Raw genomic sequence first — 20,958 nt, 5'->3', positions numbered from 1 at the left:
CAAAGCCACCACCTTCACAGCAGGAACAGTCAGGACTTATCAGGTGTCCCAAGATGCTGAGATTAGCTAGCTCTCTTCTCCATGTGGGACTCTCAGATCCCACAACTTAGTGAGGCAAGGATTCAGACCTGGGATTCAAGTTTTCATGTGGGAATTTCTGGTTTATAGCAGATCTAGTTCCAGACACAGCCACTGCGAACCATGGGACAGAATATGAATCCTCTTCTGTATATTCCTTCTGTGTGATCTCCCTCTTCATTTCTTCACCTCCCCCTTTTCTCTACAGTATTGCAGCACTTCATTGATTCAACACAATCGACAAGAGAGCACGCAGGCAGAGGCAGCTCTCAGATTGGAACAGCTGGTTTTCTTGATGGCATCATGTCCCAAAGAGAGGTAAGGAATCACAAGAAAAGAGACTGCTTATTCTCAACAGCAAACAACTCCAGACTGGAGAAGAAAGCACAACCCTGCTGACTGAGAAAAAGGCAGCAGTGGGATTTAGAATATATTTCACACTCTTTGATGGATCATGCTTGAAGATTTTGTGGGGAAGCAGAGCTCAGAGGAAACCATGCTTCAAAGCCTATCAGTGGACTCAAGGGGCCTATGAAAACTTTATAAATAAGAACCCCTGCTATCCTGTCCAAAGCCCACCTGCAGACCTGCTGACACAACCAATTCCTCAATGCCCACGCTCCCCAACTACCAAACCTTGCTTCCATCAGGCTTTGGAACAAGCTCCTGCCAGCCATGCCAAAGTGGGCTTAATAATAGATGGACAAGGATGACCAGTGGGGACTGAAAAAAACCCAGCCCAAAGTCACTGAGCCTGTGACCAACCTCTGAACAAGCTGTGACAGCACAGCCATGCCACAGCCAACAGCCACACTGAGCACCCATCACTGAGCTGGCAGACAGGCTGTTCCATTCACACACAGATGTCTGTCTCATGAGTCCTTGGACACAGGACTACGACACTGCAAAGTTTCCTCTTCCCTCATCTCAGCTGCTGTCCTGCCTCAACACACAGCAGCAAAAACAAGCTACTGAGGAGCTGACAACTGCCTGCTCATCATCAGCACAAAGTGCTGAGGCCAGCAAGGATCTGCAGTTGCTCTGATCCCCAGAGCTCAGATTTTCCAAGCATGAAACATTTGCCTGAGCAACACAAAAAGAGGTGCAGGAAGCAAGACCAGAGGCTACCTTAAATCCACAAGCATTTTTCTTTTTCCAGGCTGCTTACACTTAATTCTCTATCTTTTATCTCGTCCTAAAATAAAAGAACAGGCCTTAGAGGATCAAGCTATAAACTTTTGAAAGCTTTCTGTAGCCTTCTCTTGTAACACGGAGTTTGTTCCCATTTCTCAAAAGGCAAAAAGGAAATCAATACCTAGAGAAGGCATTTTCCAAAGGACAAATCTTCTCAGTTGCTGCAGTGCCACCCTTGTTGAGTCTCTCCAATGAAGGTGATCACAATGGTAAGCAGCAGTCAGCCCCTCAAACATTGAGGCAAGCCAGAGCCTTCAAGTGGAAATAGGTTGTTCATGAGCAGCCACTTGGATTCCTCCAGATCCATGTCTCAAAGTTAAATTTCTCTGTGACCAAACTCACGTCTAATAAAGAGTGAGTCAATATCCTTGCCCCTGCACAAGCACCACTGGGGTCCCTTCCCTCCACCTAATTGCCTGTTTTCACAAGGTATACAGGAACTTATTACTTCAGAGCCTTTGTGCTTCTGAGGAACACCACTGCAACTCACCAGCAGCGTTAGAGCAAGCAGAGAGTGGGACAGGAACAAGGCTCATGCATGTACAGCATGGTAACACGAGTCCCACCTCCCTAAGCAGGGTAAAGCTCCAGACATGGCTTGGGGGGAGCCCCACATTCAGGGGAATCCTGGCACACTGAACCCAGGACAGAGTCCCTTGTGTCACCTGAGCAGGCTCTGCCCTGCTCTCCAGGGTCTGCTCTGTATATGGCAAAGCTCCAGACCTACCAACATCTGCTCAGTTTTTATACAAAGCAAGTCAGGGCTCTGCAAGGCAGTACAACATCTTTGTTGACATTTCAGTCCCTCAGAGAGAAGCTCTCCTTTGGCTTTGTGTCAGCCACCTTTGGCTGTGTCAGAATACAGTGCATAGCCTGCTCTCTCAAGCAAAGCAGTTTGCCTGTGCAAAGGTTCCCAGCTAACAGACAGGAGGCAGCAGCTGGAGAAAGGAGACCTGGGATCACTGCACACAATCTCACCTTTTATTATTTAGCCACATTTACTGAACACAGCCTGGCTCTAATCCATCAGTGCAAGAAGCCTGCAAATACACTCACCTGACTGGAGAGAGACTTTCCTGCATTTTATGGGGTTTTATTGTAGCAGATGTCAAGGCTCAGCAAAACAAGAAGGCACTAAGAAGGGTCTCACACAGCCTGGGCTCATTCCCAACCAGCACTCATCTGATACTGGATTAAGGAAGGAACTTGAGAGCATTCTGTTGTCTCAAGTTCACAACACAGCTTTGTGTGCACACGAGCCACCCATCAGCAGCTGCAAGAACAAAGTATGAGTTTCACTCTTAATTGTGAAATTAAAATGCTTGCTGGTTTTGAACCAAGTGGCAGCCCATGTGCCTCAAGACATTTGATAAAGACTGGAAAGAGGGAAATGCATTAGAACATTACACCCAGCCTACCTTCAGCAATGAACCTGCTTCTGCCCCAGAGGTCAATCTAGAGTCCAGACAAGCTTTAGAAATTTAAGTTGGCTTTTGTAGAAAAATACAGTGATCACTGGTGCCATAAAAGCTCTCCACAAAAATTTCTCTAGTGCACTCCAACTCTATCACAGTGCCTTCATCCTGTCAGCTCAAGGTACACACAGCTGGGAACACTCCTACCTGGATCACAGCATCCAATACATTTTTCAGTGGCTGTCTACTTTTACAAGATTTGAGAAGAAGCCTTAGAATACTCCTAAATGCACTTAGGCTTGGTACCAAAAGATAAAATACAACCTTGATGTGCCACAGGAAGTCAAACGGTACTGAGAACACCCCAGGGGCCCAGGAATATTACAGAGCTTGTTAAATGATGGTAATCCTAGGCTGCATTTAGCACTACTGAAGACACAAGTTTTCAATAGTTCCTGCTGATATGGCCTGATGGAAACTCCTGTGTTCAAAGTCACCATCTGGTACACACCTGAATCCATGGAGAGACAGTGCCAGAGAGCCCAGAGGATCATTAGAAGTCCCCATGTAACTTCCCAGCACACCATGTTTAGCTGCAGGCGGTGCCTCTAAAGAAAGATACACTTCCACCCTTCTTCCACCCATGAAAAGGAATCAGCAGAAGTTCTCAAACGTGGAATTAAGATGGCATTGAGATGGGACAAACAAAAAAATTGTAATTCAGTCACCTTTTCAAATCCTTTGGAGAGATCAACAAGTCTCTATATAGTATCTATAACCTGAAACCCTCCTATTTTGTCAAATAACTTATTTTCTAAAGCTATCAAGTAGGTAACTGAAACACAGTGTACTGCTTGCCCTACTGCCTCACACAGAAGATAAAAATCTCAGTTCTTTGATATTTAGAAACTTGAGGATTTTTTTAAATCTCATGCTAATATACTATTCTAAATTGCAAAGTTTACAGTTTTACCAGCAAAAAACCTCTAACTTAGTTAGAGTTTTACTCTTACTTAAAGAGTATTTTTTAAAAAGAAGCTGAGCAGGGATCCATCACACACCTGGGCACTGCTTGTCTGAGCCCTTACAGGCAGCCAGAGAGAACCCACAACTCAGTTCAGTCCTGTATCACTCTCCTATTTCCACAACAGTCAGAAGAGTGCTACAGAGAAAAAAAACACTTCAAGAACAGAAAGGACATGCTTTTAATATAATATCAAAAGAAGAAAGGTATGTCTAGACAAAGACTGCTTAAGTAGCTGTGTCAGGGCACTGCATGGTACTAAAAACAGAACAAACTCAGAACAACTGCAAGTCATGAGAAGGAAACATCCTTCAGAAAATAAGACAAATGTAAAAGTTTCCCAGCAGTTTGGTCTGAATGCAAGAAGAAAAAAGATTGCAGCTTCTGTCATCCCCCTAAATTTTAAGCTTGCTTCTTGTCCAGTTATCTGATTTCTTGAGGATATATATTGTGAACAAAACTTCAAACAAGCAGAAAGAACATTTGAAGATGCAGAATTCTCCACAAGTAACTGCAATGGGAAGGTGCCATCTCACACCAGGAGGACACTGCCACCTGATAAAGGCCTGCATGGCCCAGACATGTGGGTGCTCCCTTCAGCTTTTAAGACAGTGTCCACACTTGACAAGTCATTAGAACATTTCAAACCATACTCATCAGCAAACTCAAAGAGGAATCCAGGAAACAAGCAAATGAATAAAAACATCCTCCATTTTCATATGAAACACTTGGATCAGGTTGAGGTTGAAGTACACACTCCACAGAGAGGAAACTGGAATAATCAATGTGCACGATTCAAGCAGTTCAGGAGCTTAAGAAAAAGAGTAAATTATAATCTTCTTTCACCAATGTTAAATTCATCCTGAGGAGGGAACTAGGAACCTGCTGGGACACAAAAATGCAGTGATTGTTGAGAGCTCCCAGTCCCGCAATAAAAGAACAGCGCAATATTGCTTTATTAACAGCCTGAACCAAGGAACCCTGAGCTTTCTGTTCCCAGCCCAGAGAAGTAACCCAAGAGATAAGCTCCTCAGAAATACAAGCCAAGTCCTTGTGGGCAGCAAACGTGGACTGATAAACCTAAGGGGAGAGAATGCAGAGGCAGATGGGCAGAGGTAATCAGAAATGACAGAAAGATGAGCAGGCAGAGGGCAAGCAGAGTGCTTGAAGGACAGAGGCAGAAGAGCTGAAATTTTACAGCACACAGGTATTTTAAAAGTTAAATCAACAGCTTTCCAATACCATTATTTAAAAAACCATTCCCCCTAATATATGCAGGAAGCCAGCTGCTTGCAAAATGACCTTTAAACCCTATGCACCATGCCTTATTAGACTAATTCAGAGCTGGAGATTGGCTGATCCTGAAATCCATTTATACAGGACAAACAGGCATTCAGCAGGGACAAGGAGCGAACACATTGTCAAAATAATTCTGTCTGCATTTCTGCATGCACACTCGGGCTCAACACAGCAGAGCAGCACTTCTCCAGCTTCAGAAACAAGGTACATCAGACATTGCAGCACCATCCTAACTCAAGGCTTCTCTTCTTGCTTCCCTTGTGTTACAAAGGTAACAATTTAATTATACCAAATGTTGTCTTTCTGGATACTTTCTGTGACTGCAGAGGTCTTTAAAAGCCTTTCACCAATTCCTAAAAGTCCCCAGTAAAGGCCTCTAATCAAAAAGGATGTTATAACCAGAAGAATGTTTCTTGCCAGAGATGGAAGCATCAGCAGCACAGCTAACTCTTACACTGTATTCAGATCACTGTGACACACTATCTTCAACATGCCCTGGTCCTGTATTTGAAGCTCTGGTGTCCAGAAAGGTTTTTTCAATTGGCTTGCAAAGGTTTAGCTAGGACTGAAAGCTTTAAATAGTTTTGGAAGCATCACAAGTTTGTCAGGAAATATCTCCAGACAAGGAGGCCTGTTGGGCAGACAGTGTCACAGAGGGGTGAAAATCACAAACAATTACTGCAGGCAGGATGCAGAAAGAAACTTTCCCTCCAAGTTTGGATTTTGTAACAGATGAATGCTCTAACAGCTTTGGATGAGGAGGCTCTGTGGAGAGAACAAACACTAGCAAGCAGCATCAGGGCAACTTCTGCAAATCCCCTCCTGCAGTATGCCACAGCTCTGAAGAGACAAGGAATGGTTTCCCACTAACAGGAGGGCTCATCTGTCATTCTCTAACTTCCAGAGAGGGCTACTCAGAGCAGGCTTGCTTGCCTGGGAGCAACTCCTCCAGTTGAATGGGACCACTGCCACCACAATAACCCCTGCACATTGCCCACACAGACACATTCAGCTGAGCAATGAAGGCTTTAAATCCTACTAGTCCTCAAAGAATACAGCCCCAAAACCTGTGACAAAAATACCTGATGGATGGTGTGTGGAGACTGCAAACTGCACACAGCAGGAAACCATCCTGTGTAGGCTATGACCAACAAAGAGCACAACAAATCTTTGGTTTCCCCAGTTTGTCATGAAGGCTTTGGCATCACTGATAAAACTTCCCAAGTTATAGCCAAGTTGTCAGAGAATGGATCTAAAATTAGTATGGAAGTTATGGAAGTCAGGGCTACTTTGGAACTTCCTGGGAGTCTGAAAGCACTTGACCACTGACCTTGTGCTTCTAACCAGCCTCTGCTATCGACAGCAATTTCTGTGGATCTGTTTCAATCTAACTTCAGCAGCAAAACACATAGTTTAAAAATTGGAAATAAACTTCTTTCTGTCCAAGACTGCTTGGTCATCAGTCTCCTGGAATTAATCTGAGTAAGAATTTCCACTTCCCACTTGCCAACAGTGCTACAAATCTTTTGAGAAAGAATCTGGCATTAAAACAGCCAGATGTATCACAACAGTCTCTCACCCCCAAGCAACTATTTTCCATACTAGATAAGCCTGACTGAATACAGGCTATGGCTCTCAGGAAAATGCTGCCTAATACACCCTGCAGAGAACACAGAACAAAAAAAAAAAACCATTTGATCCATATAGTCCCACTAATTTAAGCCTAAAGAGAAATAATTTTTGAAAAGAATGAGAGAGAATACAAAGAGTAAAATTTTGATACCAAAGTCTAATGAGACTTTTCAGATACACCCACTCAAAGACCTCATTAGAGCATCAGGTCAGTGAAGATGTCTCATTCCTGATCAGCTAACTCTTATAGTATTTTATTGTAAAAAAATTTTAGACTATTTTTAAATACTTTAAGGCAAACCAGGTTTTAAAACAAGAACTGTAGCAAGACCACATTTTAGAAGTAACAAAATGCCAAATAATTCAACTTCAGAAATTGTAGAAGTCATACTGACTTCTTTCCCTCTTTTACAGAAGTTGCTTTCAAAATCATCTGTAAAACATACATAGATTAACTTTACCTGTAAATATATCTGAAATCAGAACCATCAAGCAAGAAATTAGACTCAAAAGCAATTATGCCTCACTGTAACAATGTCAAAACCTCCAAACAAACGACAACAAAAAATATGCACAGGGACTGGGTGATGAACTGTTAGAAAACAGACCTTTTATGAGAAGAGAAATGCAGTCAGAAGTCCTCCCTCCAGATCAGGTAATGGATACAAGAACCTCATATGTGAAGATTATATAGCATATGGACTAAGTATCACTGAAAGAGGAGCCCTGAAGCACAGCCAAGTGAATTTTAAATTTATTTCTGCTCATTTTCTTCAAAAATTATGAACCTGAGGAGGTCTGGGCTTTATAGGGACTAAAAAGAGCAGACAGAGAGAAGAATTTGTTCATGTGGTTAATAAGTGCTCACAACACACCAGGCTGTGGGGAACATCAGAGCTTCATGAAGTGCTGAGATACAGAGTAAATAAAGAACTTATGATGCCTCCAGTTTCATAAATACCAGGTACAGACAGCAGACATTTCCATTTCAAGCAGGCCAGCATTTACTCTGGAACATGCCTCATATATTAAGATGGTGGTTTATGTCCTTTCAGGCAGCTCTATATTTTCAGTTTATCCACAGTGAACTCTTGAGGATAAGAAGCATTATGTACAGACCCAAGACTCGCCAGAACCTACAACTGCTGCCTTGAAAATCAAAACAATAACTTCATAATTAGAAGCAAAGTATGGATCCTCTTCACCTTTGCAAATACCAGGTCAGGGTATGCCTGGGTACAGTTAATCCACTGCTCCTCTGTGCTCATGACTAAACAAACAGCAGCTGCCTGCAGCTTGCAGCTCTCCCCCAACTCCCTGGTGGGGGCCATTTATTGAGTCAAACTCCTCCAATAGTGTTATCACCACAGCATTTGCACAAATACAGGTTGAAAGAAAGAAAGATTAAAAAAAAAAAAGAGAGAAATTCCTTTCTAGAGAAGGCAAGACAAACCCTTTACAGATATGTTTGCTTTGAGCAAGGACTGACTGACAAAGGGAGGCAGGACAGCTGTGTACCTGGCTGAGGATGGCTGGGCACAGCATCCTCCAGACAGGAAACACACAGATTCACCTGAAACTACAAACCTGAATTCCAGAAAGCTCAAACAACCCTAAAGCCTTTCAAGTTAGATATACTGTATTTCAAGCAGCATACCATGTGATAGATCATCTCAATGAGGCTTCAACAGCCAAGATCCACCTCTGCAGAATCCCAGAGGGAGGAGAAATCCTGGCATTTCTACAGTACAGACACAGACATTGCTATACCTGGTTCAAACTTTCTTTCTCCAGCCACACACACTGACTGCTCCTCTCTATCTTGATAAGTACACAATCTGTCTATAAAGTACCCCAAAATCCACCAGAATGGAAACAACACTTTAGCAAAAGCCTGATGATCCAGAACGCTCAGATACCTGCAGTGCAGCCCATGGCATCCAACTCTGTTTCTCTTTAGATCCAAGTCACAGAAATTAAAGCTCCCAGCAGGCCACGCTTCAGCAGGATCAAGAGTGCTTGAGCAAAACTGCTCCAACAGGATGGGAACTGCAGAAAGATTGCTGAGAGGATGCTGCAGGTATAAGTCCCTGAAACTTCCAGCAGAAGTGTGTGTAATGCTTTGAGTGCCAGAAGGGAACTGGGCTTTCACAGGGATCACTTGGAAACGTAAACACAATAAATTGACCATATTCCTTTTTATTATAGTCAAGAAGGGCAAAGCAGAATACAGACAACTCAAGGTTATGTTAAAAGTCTCCCTTCACTGGAATTCAGTCAATCAGTATTTAGCAAGGGCTTGTTTGCACACAGCAGAGTGACTCACAGTAAATGTGTGTGCATTTTCCCTGCACTTTCATTACAAACCCTGAACGTTCATATACAGAGAAACTCACCAGTTTATTGCATTGTAATTTCCTTACACAGACAAGCCCTAAAGCCTTGACAGAAGTAGGTCTACCTTTGTCTGTTATGAATAGCAGATTTGTGAGAAGCTGGACACAGAACAGGGAGGAACAGAGCAGGATTATGAATGGCTCCTAGCTCAATGTATACAGCTCCTATTGACAAGGGAAAACACATGTCTGAGTACATGGCTCCTGATAGCTTGGTTTGGCCAGGAGCTAGTGCACAAAAATTTCACCTTGGTCCTTCTGTGAAAGACAAGCACCTAGAGACAGAAAGGAAACCCCTGAAAAGAAGGAATACATGCTCTTCTCTAACACACATTTTTCTGCACACAGTTGCAGGAAGCAGGTTCTGTTAGAAATCTCAACTCACATTAATATTTGGTCACTGGAGGCCTCATTTTTCAAGTGGCAGCTGGCTGGAGATTCCCTGGTACAACCACCAATTACTTAACAAAGTAACCAACTAAAATTTGTCTTCAATTCACATTTGCCTATTGGTGTGAACAGAATGCAAGGGCAGCAGAATGGGTCACAAACCCTCTGAAAAGCTTGCATGTGAGTGCATATTTGTACAGGGGAGGGAAGCAATTCACTAATAGGTCTCAGACTTTTTAAAACAAAATCATTTGTTTTCTGCTTCCACCTGGACCCAATCTAAGAAATTACGCAGATTTCCACAGCCCACTCTTTTTCCTTCCACACCCCCTTCTCAGTGGCACGAGATAAAACCTTGGGGAAACAGCAGCAGCAATTTTCAATTCTCATTATCTAACGACAGCATTAGTTCTTGGTGAAACTTGCGGTCAATAAACTACAGGCAATTTTGAGAGACACAATGGGAACTGCCCCTCCTACAGCTGTCCCATTATCCCAGCTTTTATTAGATTTAAAGCCAGCAATTTTTATGCTGTAGCTCAAGTTCTGCACAGCCATGGAAACAGACCACCAGAAAAGATAAAACACTCCTAAATTAAACAGGAGCTGTCACAGTAACATCCTCTGAAGTCAGAGAAGTTCCACATAAGCAAAGCAGGGGATGCAGGAAGGAGCCCAGAGCCTAAAGAGGCTGATGAGTCAACGCTCGGCGCAGCGATGCTGCACTGAGTCAACGGTGACGCGCCCAAAACTCAACATTCAGGGTGCTATCAATGGAAAAGCTCACGAGCAGGTCAGGCAGGGCAAGTTGAAAGCATACTGGCTACAAAGGCAGACAACCAGAGCAGGATCCTCCTCCCATAACCATGAGCATCCCAGAACAGGCACCAGCTTTGTAGTCTATGCTCTGGATGTACCTCCCAAGAGGCAGAGGGAAAAACTCATCTCTGGCTGGCAATTCAGCCTGCCTGTTCCTGATGACTTTTTAGAATCAGATGCATCACACTCTACACATGCCTGTTTCTCTCTGTTGACTACAAGAGATGGCCCAATAGCCAGAAAATATACAAAAGAGATAACAATAGCTATATCTCTACCATGCACCACAATAAAGTAACCTCTTCTAGGAAGAGGAACTGTACAGAAAACAAATAGAAAATCCACTTTAAAACTCATTGAATGATTACCTAACATATTTGTTCATGGGGCAGAAATAACTGAGGGTGTATCTCAGCTCCTGGTTCAGAAATGTGCACAACAGGGAAAGGGAAATGGGTGTCCAAAGGAATGGTCTCAAACAAACATAGTAAAGGGGAAGAGGCAAAGAATCATTCTCATCCACTGTAAGCTGTAATTTTCAGTCTAGAAATCTAGAGCTGGCTTTCTCTGAGTCTAATGTGTACCATGCTCTGCAGACATTTTTACCAGCCATCAAAAGGAACTTGCAGAGAAGCAGATGCTTCATTAAAGAATATTCAGCAAGCCTTATAAAACCCTTAGTAAAAAGCAAATGAACAAATCACCACCATGCAAGTGAGATGAAGTCACACATCTAACTTTGATTACATTTCCTCCTGAACTGGAAAACAAATTGTGTTTTTAAAAAAAAAAAGGTAAAAAATACGGAAGAAATTAAGTGATTCTGGCCTTTCTTTCCCACATTTCTCCAACCTGAATTTCCTGAAAGAGGAATGCGTGAGACAAAGCCATTTGGTATAAGATGCTAATTTAAACTTAAAGAAAAATAACAGCTTAGAAAGGGGAAGGGAGGAGGGAGTTTTAATCCTACATGATAAAACAACAGCTTGTGATTGCTACATGAATCTCAGGAGTCAGAAGAGTCAGTAAGAGCAGTGAGGCAAATTGTCAGGGAATTGAGCTGTCCTGGGACAAAAGGAAACTACAGAAGACATATTGCCCTGCAAAAGTTGTATTTGAATTTGTACTTGCAGAACCCTCTAGTGCCTACCTCTAGCTGAAAGGTGATAGTTACCTATTCCTTACTCTCTTCAAGCCCCTTCTTAAAACATAGCAAGATCTTCTGCCACATTGTCATCATCCACAACAAATTAATGTCCTATGCACTTCTGCTTCCAGGTAGTTTCTAATAATAGTGGGGAAAAAAATTCTGAAGTTCACTGAAGACTCTGGGAACGAAGACAACCAGCTTTTGGTTTATAAAGAAAACCCACCAAAACCTTCACCAAATCCAAAAAATATGAAAGTTATTAGGATCTTTCACTGCCCTCTGCTGTTACCAGTCATTTAGCTCCCAATTTACTCTTTAATAATGTTGGGCAGGGGCTCAGGGCTGGCAGCATCCCAGCCCCTTTCTCAGGCGGGTTGGAGCCGCAGCTTGCAAATATGCTGAAGTTTAATGCAATCTGTCTTCTTTGGTAATCACATTCTGCCTGCACTGCATGCAATAAAGATGTATTGGTAAATGCATTTGCTAAAGATATACTCCACTGAAAAGGCTACAAGCCTGATTTAGGGGAGGCAAGGAGGATAACAGAGGCTGGCAATAGATGCAGCAGTGCTCTGCACACAGCAACCAGGGGCACGGATTGTGCAGCAGCAGCACAGGCACCACTTTACTTTAAAGCTGGGGAAGAAAAAGAAACCACATGTTTTGGGAGCTGGGGACTTTAGAGATATCAGAGAAAAGCCCTTTCCCTGGCAGCTTTAACCTTGCTGATTTGCAGACATACAAAGACCTTCTTTGTAAACAGGAAGGAAAAAAATTCCACTAGGACTAGCAACAACATTTGGTCTAATATATCCTGACAATTTTCCCATCTCCTTCTGTCGGGCTTCTTCTGGGAGCCGGCTGGCAGCTTGTTTCATGTTATACTTAAATCAGGCATACAGCTTCCCCTCACAATGCTAATGCAGAGAAAGACTGCTTCCATGAAATACCCACCTCTCCCCCACCTTTCGCTTTAGTAATCCCATGAGAAAAGTCTCAATTTTCTATTACCATCCTTTTCCCTACATCCACTTTAGTATATGCTCAGCACCTTTTAGAGAATTTTCTACTGTCAAAAAAACCCCAAAAAACAAACCAGAAAAGTCTGCCCTTGAGGGACACCTGACCCACTGAATTCTCTCAAGGCCCAGGACCATACCCTAGTTGTAATGTCCAAATACTTCATTTTCTTTTCCCCTTCATTTGTTTCAATAGCCAGAAATTCTTCCAAGGTACTGAGCAGCCACTGTCCTAAGGCATCAACAGAACCCTCTGGGACTCTGCATCTCAGAAGGAAGAGCCATAAGATGGCTCTTACACAAGATGAAGAGTTTTTAGGAGTATGGAATTTTCTTAACAGACAGCAGCTTTGCCCACAGTACAGAACCTTTTCCCATGCAGTAATGAAAAGAAGGAAGATCTACAATTGCAAAGTCCCATAACAGGAGATGTTTATCCTGAGTTTATCCTCCCATCTGTAAGAGCCTGTTGAAAACATTGCAGACATTGTCAAAGTGGATTTACTTAGTATTTGCAGTATACAACATCCAAGAAGGTAAAACTAGGGAAAATCATTGACTGGCTTTGAAACCTTGGAGCACTGGTTCTACTGTTTTGGTGGCAGCTTGGACTCGCTGACAGGAATGAAGTTGGGACACACTGTCTGACTGGGAAATGTGGAATGAATGTGGGAAAACAGATCCCAAGGAAGATTTGTCTCCTGTGAAGATTGCAGTTTGACTAACAGATACCACAGCTCTCAAAAACACTTCTCAGAGGAAAGCACCACGCAAAACAAGACAGCAAAGCCAGCCAGTACAACAGAGAAGCTTTTGTTACCTTCTGAGCTGCACTAACACAGCGCTGATATTCCTTCGCCAGCTCCGAGCATTTGAGCACTTCACTTTTGTTTTCCTGGTAGCACTTCAGAATTTCAGACTGCAGGTTTGCACAGATAGGATCAGCATTCCTCCTCCTGCAGGGAAAACAAGCATAGAATGATGTGTGAAGAGGAGTTTTCAACCACTTACTACCACTTTGCCTGCAACACACATACTAATTTTATGCTGGAGTCATGTAGTCCTAATAGAGAAACTGGTGGGAGCACCAATCACCAAAGTGGGTCAAATGACCAACAGGGTGTTTCAATTGAAAAATCCAGGGTACTTAGCAAAAAGAAGGAACATGATCTTTCTTAGCTGGTGTAGAAGCTGTTTCACCCTTATATAAAACATCATCTCTACTCTGCATTCAGGGGGAAAAAAATCCCCAAGTCCAAGAGTTTCAATGATTTTCTCAACTCACACTGGAAATCTTTGGCAGAACTTAAGAAATCCTGGCTGGGCCTGCACTAGATCTGTAACAGCCTGACAAGAAACTGAACAGACTTGTTGAATGAGCCACCTCAATCTATTGAATTCTCATCTATTTAAACACTACAAGAAATCCAGCATGGCTGGAAGCACTGCAATTCTCCTAGTGACTGGAAAAAACCCCAGAATAATAGCAAGACCAGATATCTGCTTCTTTGTAGTTCTGCAGAAATTAGTATTCATACTCAGTAAATGGCATTGACAGCTACCCAGGAACAATTAAGGATGATGTTCTTTTACTCTAATGTGCATGTGTACATATGGCACATCATCAGCAACAGTACCAATAAAGGGGAAGGTCGTTGTAAAACAATCCCAGCAACAATGGCCCAAACACAGTAATGACAGTGACATCAGCTGCACAGACAGGCAGACACAAATTGCAGGCACTCACAGCACCATGGCCATGGTATGTTTTACCAGAGAGTAAGAGAACATATGCTTAGGTGTAGCAATCCTCAGATGTCGTCTCCTAAACCATAAATCCATTTAATTCCTTGCATTTCCTGCTCCAATATGCTTAGAGATCTGTGCCCAAATATCAAACACACCTCTTCCTTCCCAAGCACTTGATGCTACAGGCAGATATTAATGCCTTGCTATGATGTATTCATTTCCACAGGAACAACAGGCACTCACTCAGCACAAAAGCTTCCTAGTGAGGCAGAGAGAAGGAAAACATGACCTGTCCCTGGGCATGTCACAGTCTCTCAGGTGGAACAGACTTCAAAGAAAACAAGTAATCTTAAACCAAAATCTAAATGCTTTTGGAGAGCTCAGACATGAGTTTCCAAATCATGCACATCTGTGTAAGGTGCTCAGGAAAGAAGTGGAAGCACCAAAAGAAGAACAATTTTATTTTTCCGTATCAGCAACCTGGGCACACTCTTGCAATAATTTGGTTGAGTTGTACTCTAATTGATACTTCTTCAGCCCTCAGTCATACTGCCAACATACATGGAGAGAGTAGGAATTTATCAGAATGACAGCCACACTACAACACTGAGATTTGGATCAGAAACCAGCAAGGATACTATACAGACTTCTTTTTCTACCTCTTCACTAATCTCACAGCTTTTAGAAGAAACTTATTCCATGCACAGTCCCTAAGGGTTAGTGTTCATTTTTAATTTCTATGTTATATAGCAAATCACCTTTAAAGCCTCAAAAATCCATATTCTAAAAAAAAATCTTCAAATTTTGGGATAGAAAAGAACCCAGAGAGAGCTTCAGAAACTCATAATGTTGGCATTTTGCTTTGTCACTAACTTTAATATCACTCTAATCAAATCAGTGAGACTGTGGAAATGATACCAAACAATACCAGGTCAGGAAATACCACCAAATCCCTCAATTCATTGAAAAAGTTAAGACTTTTAAAATTAGTTTTTTTTAAACTCAGCGATGTTAAACTGAAGGGCATTTTGTAATTTTAGTACAGAAACCTGGAAGAGCTAAAAGGTACAGCACACCACAAACCAGTTTGTATTAATCTGAACTGAGCATGGTACAAACATCATAGAAATATTTAGAGGTTATCATTGTCAGCAGGGAGAGCTACAGGAATTGTTTTGCTTTAGATCACTGTCCTTCCTATGGTATCAGCCTTCACTGCCTAGAATAATTATGAAGTTAGGACCCCCCTGTGGGCTCAGACAGTGCTGCAAAGTCTGTGGCCCTCTTCCTTAACAGACCCTTGGTGCTCAGCCCACAGGGATATTTAAAAGCCACACAGTGGTGAGCAAGAAGCCACCAATAAAGAGTATTGTTGCCTAAAGCCTACCAGAGGCAGGGGATCAATCAGCACAGACCAGTATGCACTGCCTAGCAGGTATTTAAACCAGCATTCCTGCACACCACCTCCCACAACACGGGGAGGATTTATTTGGTACCGTGTACCCAAAATAACAAGATTATTCTCCTTTATTTCTTCAAAACAAAACCTCAAGCTGTGGTTATGCATCAATGGCACCAGCTTCTCAAAAGAGATTTAGAGACGCTAATCAACAAATTGCAAAGTTGGTTTAGGTAATTATCAATACCAGTTACTGTGGAATGTGGGAGTACACAAGTTATCCACATCCAGCAGATTAGTTCTGGTACCCATCTGGACTGGAAAGAGGTACCTGAAGTGCTCTGGTGAGCAGCTGCCTGAGATCCTTCCTCCCTGCACAGCAGCCACAATGCCTGCCCAGCCTGAATCAGGGGGTGCCACTCTCCTGCTCACATTAACACTCACATTAACACTCAGCTTCAGGTTGCAGCATTGGCACACTGGGGGAACTGCAGCCCTGTGCACAAACAGCTGCACCTTACAGGTGTCTGACTTTCCTCGTGCATATCTGAGACAAAAAGGAATTAAAGCAGCAGCATCCAACTACAGACACATCTGCAGAGTGCAATGACATTGTGGGTTAGTTCCAAAGGAGGTGGACTTTTATCAACTATCTCCCTTCACCCTCAGCCTAGCTCAAGGCTGTTGGCATCAACTAGGAAAATTCATCTTCTGGCCACCCGATCACACTGCTCCCGATGTGCCACTGAGGGTTTTTACTGTTATTTCTCATATAAAAAAAAAAAAAGGAAAATAGTGGAAAAGGGATGAGGTTTGTATATACACAACTATGAGAAGCCTTGTATGCTTTGACCTTTCTCCTGAAGTGGGTCAAACTTTTAAGCATATGTCACCACCAAATGAGGTAGACAGTTGGCCTCTGTCTAAAATAAAATATGCTGCAACTGCTCCAACTATTATCAGAACAGGTGTAAGAGGCTCATTTACAGCAGTAAGGAAAAAGGCAGGAGAGAAAGGCTGGGCTGGGAAGTGACAGCACAATATCTGCAGATGGAAGTATGGAAGACAAGCTCTTACAATACTTTGGAAATAAATACATGCAGGACATACAGACAGGAAAGATTAAATCAATAAAACACACTCTCATCTGTCTAAAGGAGGAGGAAAGGAGAAAGGATGACAGGTTGCAAAAAGTAAAAGATGGATTTAGAAATAAAATTCATTAACAGTGCCTCCCTATCACAGAAAGGATTTGCCTGGTCAGTATGCAATGGGCAGGAAGGCCACATACACATGAAATCTGTGATTTCAGAACTTCCTCTCCCCCTCCCATGGAGAGATTTAAATCAGGTCTTTGTCTAGAAAAGAAGGGAGAGGTTTTCTTAAAATGAAACAAAGGGCATCCTTCTCTCCACTATCCCTTGAGGTAAGGCAGAATGAGCACGATCTTGCTGCATTTTGACACCGAGAGTTACCAAATCCTTTCTATCACTGCGAATTCCCCTTACTTTATTTAATAAATGAAATCTCATCAACTTATCCTTCTTCTATTATCACTGCTGACATCAATCTGATAATATTGGCTTGGCGTGGAATCGTGCTATTATATGTCCTCTTGATATTTAATTTAAGAGAAACGTCTGCAGTGGGGTGAATATGTGAAGCAAGCTTTTTATTACTGGCAGCAGTAAGGACGCTGGGAGTGAATTAGACATTCATCTTAGTCAGGGCCAATCTAGTGGCTCAGAAGAGGTTTTCTTCTTAACCCTCTCCTAACTGTTCAATAGCAGCAGGTAACAGCTGCTTCAGTCAATAACTGCATTCATTTGTCTTGGCAAATTCATTTCTGCATGGATATAAACCCCGTGAAGAAGTACAAAGTGTCTGGGAGGTTAAAGTAAGGTACTTTGAGAATTTCTATCATAAGCACAGCACTAGAAGGAGAAGTGCCAGTCTCAATGTCCATCAATTAATCAAGAAGCAACAGTTTCCAAAGACAAACACCCAAACTCACTGCAAAAAGCAATTAAGGCCATATCATCAGGATACAGACCCAGAGACAGAAGGTTTCAAACCTTCTGTGGCTACTATCAGGTGCTGCTGACAGGTTCCCTTTTTAAAAGAATTATAGACTCTATACTATATATATAGTATTGGAAAGCAAGGGAAAGCTGGGAAAGCTCTATGTATTTGCTGGTCCTTCCACCCAGCTCAAGATCAGACTACCCAAGCAGAGATGCAACTTCAGTTCTTTAGGAATTGGCAGCTCTTTAGCCTAGTGCAAAATCAGTAACTCCACAGTGAGTAACACAGCATCACTTGGCTTTACTGGGAAGAACAGCAATTCCAGATGGAGTTAAGAGCAAGATCTTATTTTTACATTTTACTCTGGGAAACCATTCAAGCTGAACAAAAAACTCAAGACAGAAGCTGACGGTTTCTAAACTCAGACACTTTGATACCTCTGGTCAGATACTGATAAACAAAGACACACAAGGTCTCTCACAAGCCAACTTAAAAGTAGCTGGCTCCAGCACACAGCTGCAAGCAGCAACATAAATGGGCCAGTAATCTGGAATTTCATGTGGGCCACAAAATCCAGGGACTGGATTAGCTGCTTTCTGCTGCATTATTTGACTAAGACCAGTGTCTGAACCAACTTGAGCAAACCCCATTAGTCACCACAGTCACTGGAGCAGAGACAGCCCCAGACAACAGCAATGAGATGCATGGGCAGCACTGCCAGTAAATCCTAGGGCACACAGCAGCAGTTTCTGCATGTTGGGAAGGAATCAGACACGTTGTATTGCTGCTTAGTATGTTTATATATCCAGGGTCCATTACACACGTTTCAGACCAAGCTCAGTGATGCTTTGGTCACATAAATGTGGTGTGCTGCCAGGCTGCACTGTACATATATAAAACCCAATAGGTGGTTAACTGACCTGTAAAACTGCTTCCTCCCTTGGGTAGCAGTTGGCTCTGATGGCTTCTCTAACATGTCAGAAAAAATTACTCCAGACAGATGCAGTACACAGCACATAGCAAGGTTTCATTCTCACTCATTATTGCATCCTTGACATTTACAGCAGAAAATTAAACACAATTGAAGCATTTCATTCACATATAACAAACTCATCAGCACAGAACAAACAGCCAGGCAAGCTAACTTTCAGCACAGGATGCTGCACTATCACAAAGCACTGTGCCCTCACTACAAGCTATGGGATTCCCTGATCCTGCACATCAGCTTGATAATGTGGTTTGAATGGAAGAGGTAAGAGCTGTGTTACAGCTGTGTGGCAAGGGAAATAAGAGATGGAAGAAGCTTAATAGATTATCCAAATGTCTACTAAAAAATCAGTAATGTTTAAGCTACATAACCTAGCACAGTATAAACAAACTGCATGTCTCATGAGGCTAAACTAATATGATCAGGAAAGAAGTATTTCTGATCAGCCTCAAGTACTCAAAACACTGCTCATCAGGCTTTGCCACTGATTCAGGTAGAATAGAAAGCTTGCAGAAGTGACACACAGTTTAGAGCAAGAGGGGACAGACTAAAAGAAAAGGTGAAGCCTCATGACAATTTTCAGAAGAACAGGGGTGCTACCCCCAAATTTCAGCTGAAGCTGCTGTATTCCTGTCTAAACCCTTCTCACATGCCTTGCCACAGTCAGCAGCACACTCCTGCACACCTGTGGTTATTTCCCCTCTCTCCTTCTCCTCTTGACAGCTGCATTTTAATAACAGGTCACCCCACTCTTTTTCCATACATTGTTCATGAAGTGCCAAATGAATTAATATTTTAAAGTACTGTGTGTTTCTGGGTGACTCTGTGATCCTACAAAATTTGTCACTCAAATACTTCCCAATCTCAATTCCTGTTTTGACAGCTTGTTTGAAACAGCCACCCAGTTCCCCACTGGAGTTCATGCACTCACTGCACCCTTGTTCTTCCCAGGACAGACACCTCCTTTCCTTCCAATCAGAGATAGGCAGAAGCTGTTCTGAAATCTTCTTCTGTGTAAGTAATTAGATTCTATAACTGAGAACAAAAGTTACCACAGAAGTCCAAGTCTCAAGTGTCAGCCACCTGCTGTGTCACTGTACTGCATTCAGTAGAAACAGCCTGCCCCAACCACATTTCATTCACCAAAAATAAAACAAAACAAAAAACCCAAACTCTAGAACATAAATACTGATGTTGAAAGTGACTAAAATCTAGCAGTTTTCTGTAACAACCTCTAATTTTGGAAATCAACAACAACTTCTTCATTTCCATCATGAAATTGATGCAGAGAGATTGTGTGACCCATGCAATGCTGGTTCCAGCTCTCCACCTGACTTACTCCAGTGTGTCACAAACTCCCCAGTCCTCCTACATGGTTTATCCCCACACACAAGTGGTCATTTCCCATTTGATCAATGGGTCATCCTCAAAGACTTTCACTTATACTTCATGGTCTTCTGCCCAGTGCAGTTTCAACCAAATTTAATTGGCCTCCTTAGACCCCATAAGCTGCAGGCACTGGGGTTGTGGTAGTGGGTTGTGGGTCTCTGAGGGAGAAGAAGGGTAGAAATAAGCAAAAAACTGAACTAAAACGTATAAAAAAATATTATCCTTATTCTACTGAACCTGCAAATGCAATAACTAATCACCCCTATTAACATTTTGCATGGCAGATGGCAAGTGGTTTAGAATAATGAGAGACTTTTGCCCACAAGTGGATAATTCCAATGTACATTTGGATGTAAATTCTTTACTGATCATGATGGTAGAATACTGAGCTATGAGAAACTGCCAGTTTGGAAGATGAAAGGAAAACTACTGCCTCTTCCTTCGCTTGCCAAGAGATACAGAAGTTAACAGAACTGGATCTCCTGCCCACAAAGCCATGGACCATTTTTTCCCAAAGATGCCAAGCTACTAAAAGTTGACTAGCAAAGATGAAGAGCCTAAAGTTAGCAGCAAAACAGTCTCTGGAAGCCAAGCAGGAATGAGTCAGAATCTTGTTGCTGGAAGGAGTTCTCTGAATCAGAAAGGAAGCTGGCTCAGCTCCCACAAGGCAGAAAAGCAATATAGCAAGCAATAACTGAATCTGAAAACACACAGCCCAACAAGTGACCCGAATAGGGATTTTCTTTCTTCAGATAAAAAACATCATCTAAAAACTGTTTAAGATCTCAGGTCAGGAAGGGAAGGCTTGCAGTCTGTAGAAGATATGCAGCACAAGCCTTAAGAATATATGGGTTGTGACAGTGCTATAATGTCTGGGAATTAGTTGGGAAACTGTTGGTCTATTAAATACCTTCCTCAAAAGTCTTCTAAAGAAGGTAACTGAAGAAGTGATATGCTGATTTCATATAACCACAAGACATGAGGGGCAGCAG

General features: G+C 42.4%; 1 protein-coding gene across 3 annotated transcripts in view; it reads right to left on the bottom strand.

The window, feature by feature from the left end:
• Positions 1-20,958, bottom strand: part of CHCHD6 (coiled-coil-helix-coiled-coil-helix domain containing 6) — a 108,961-nt gene that overhangs the window by 23,241 nt on the left and 64,762 nt on the right. For all 3 annotated transcript variants that reach the window (XM_063164782.1, XM_063164783.1, XM_063164784.1), the window contains one exon: positions 13,237-13,372. In XM_063164782.1, the coding sequence (XP_063020852.1) occupies positions 13,237-13,372 (136 nt within the window). Of the gene's footprint in view, positions 1-13,236; positions 13,373-20,958 lie in introns of those variants that run through there.

The sequence above is a fragment of the Melospiza melodia genome, chromosome 10 (assembly GCF_035770615.1).
Source record: "Melospiza melodia melodia isolate bMelMel2 chromosome 10, bMelMel2.pri, whole genome shotgun sequence".
In the NCBI taxonomy this organism is placed as follows: Eukaryota; Metazoa; Chordata; class Aves; order Passeriformes; family Passerellidae; genus Melospiza; species Melospiza melodia.
Note: the sequence above shows the minus strand (reverse complement) of the source record. Positions and strands in the feature narration are given on the sequence as shown.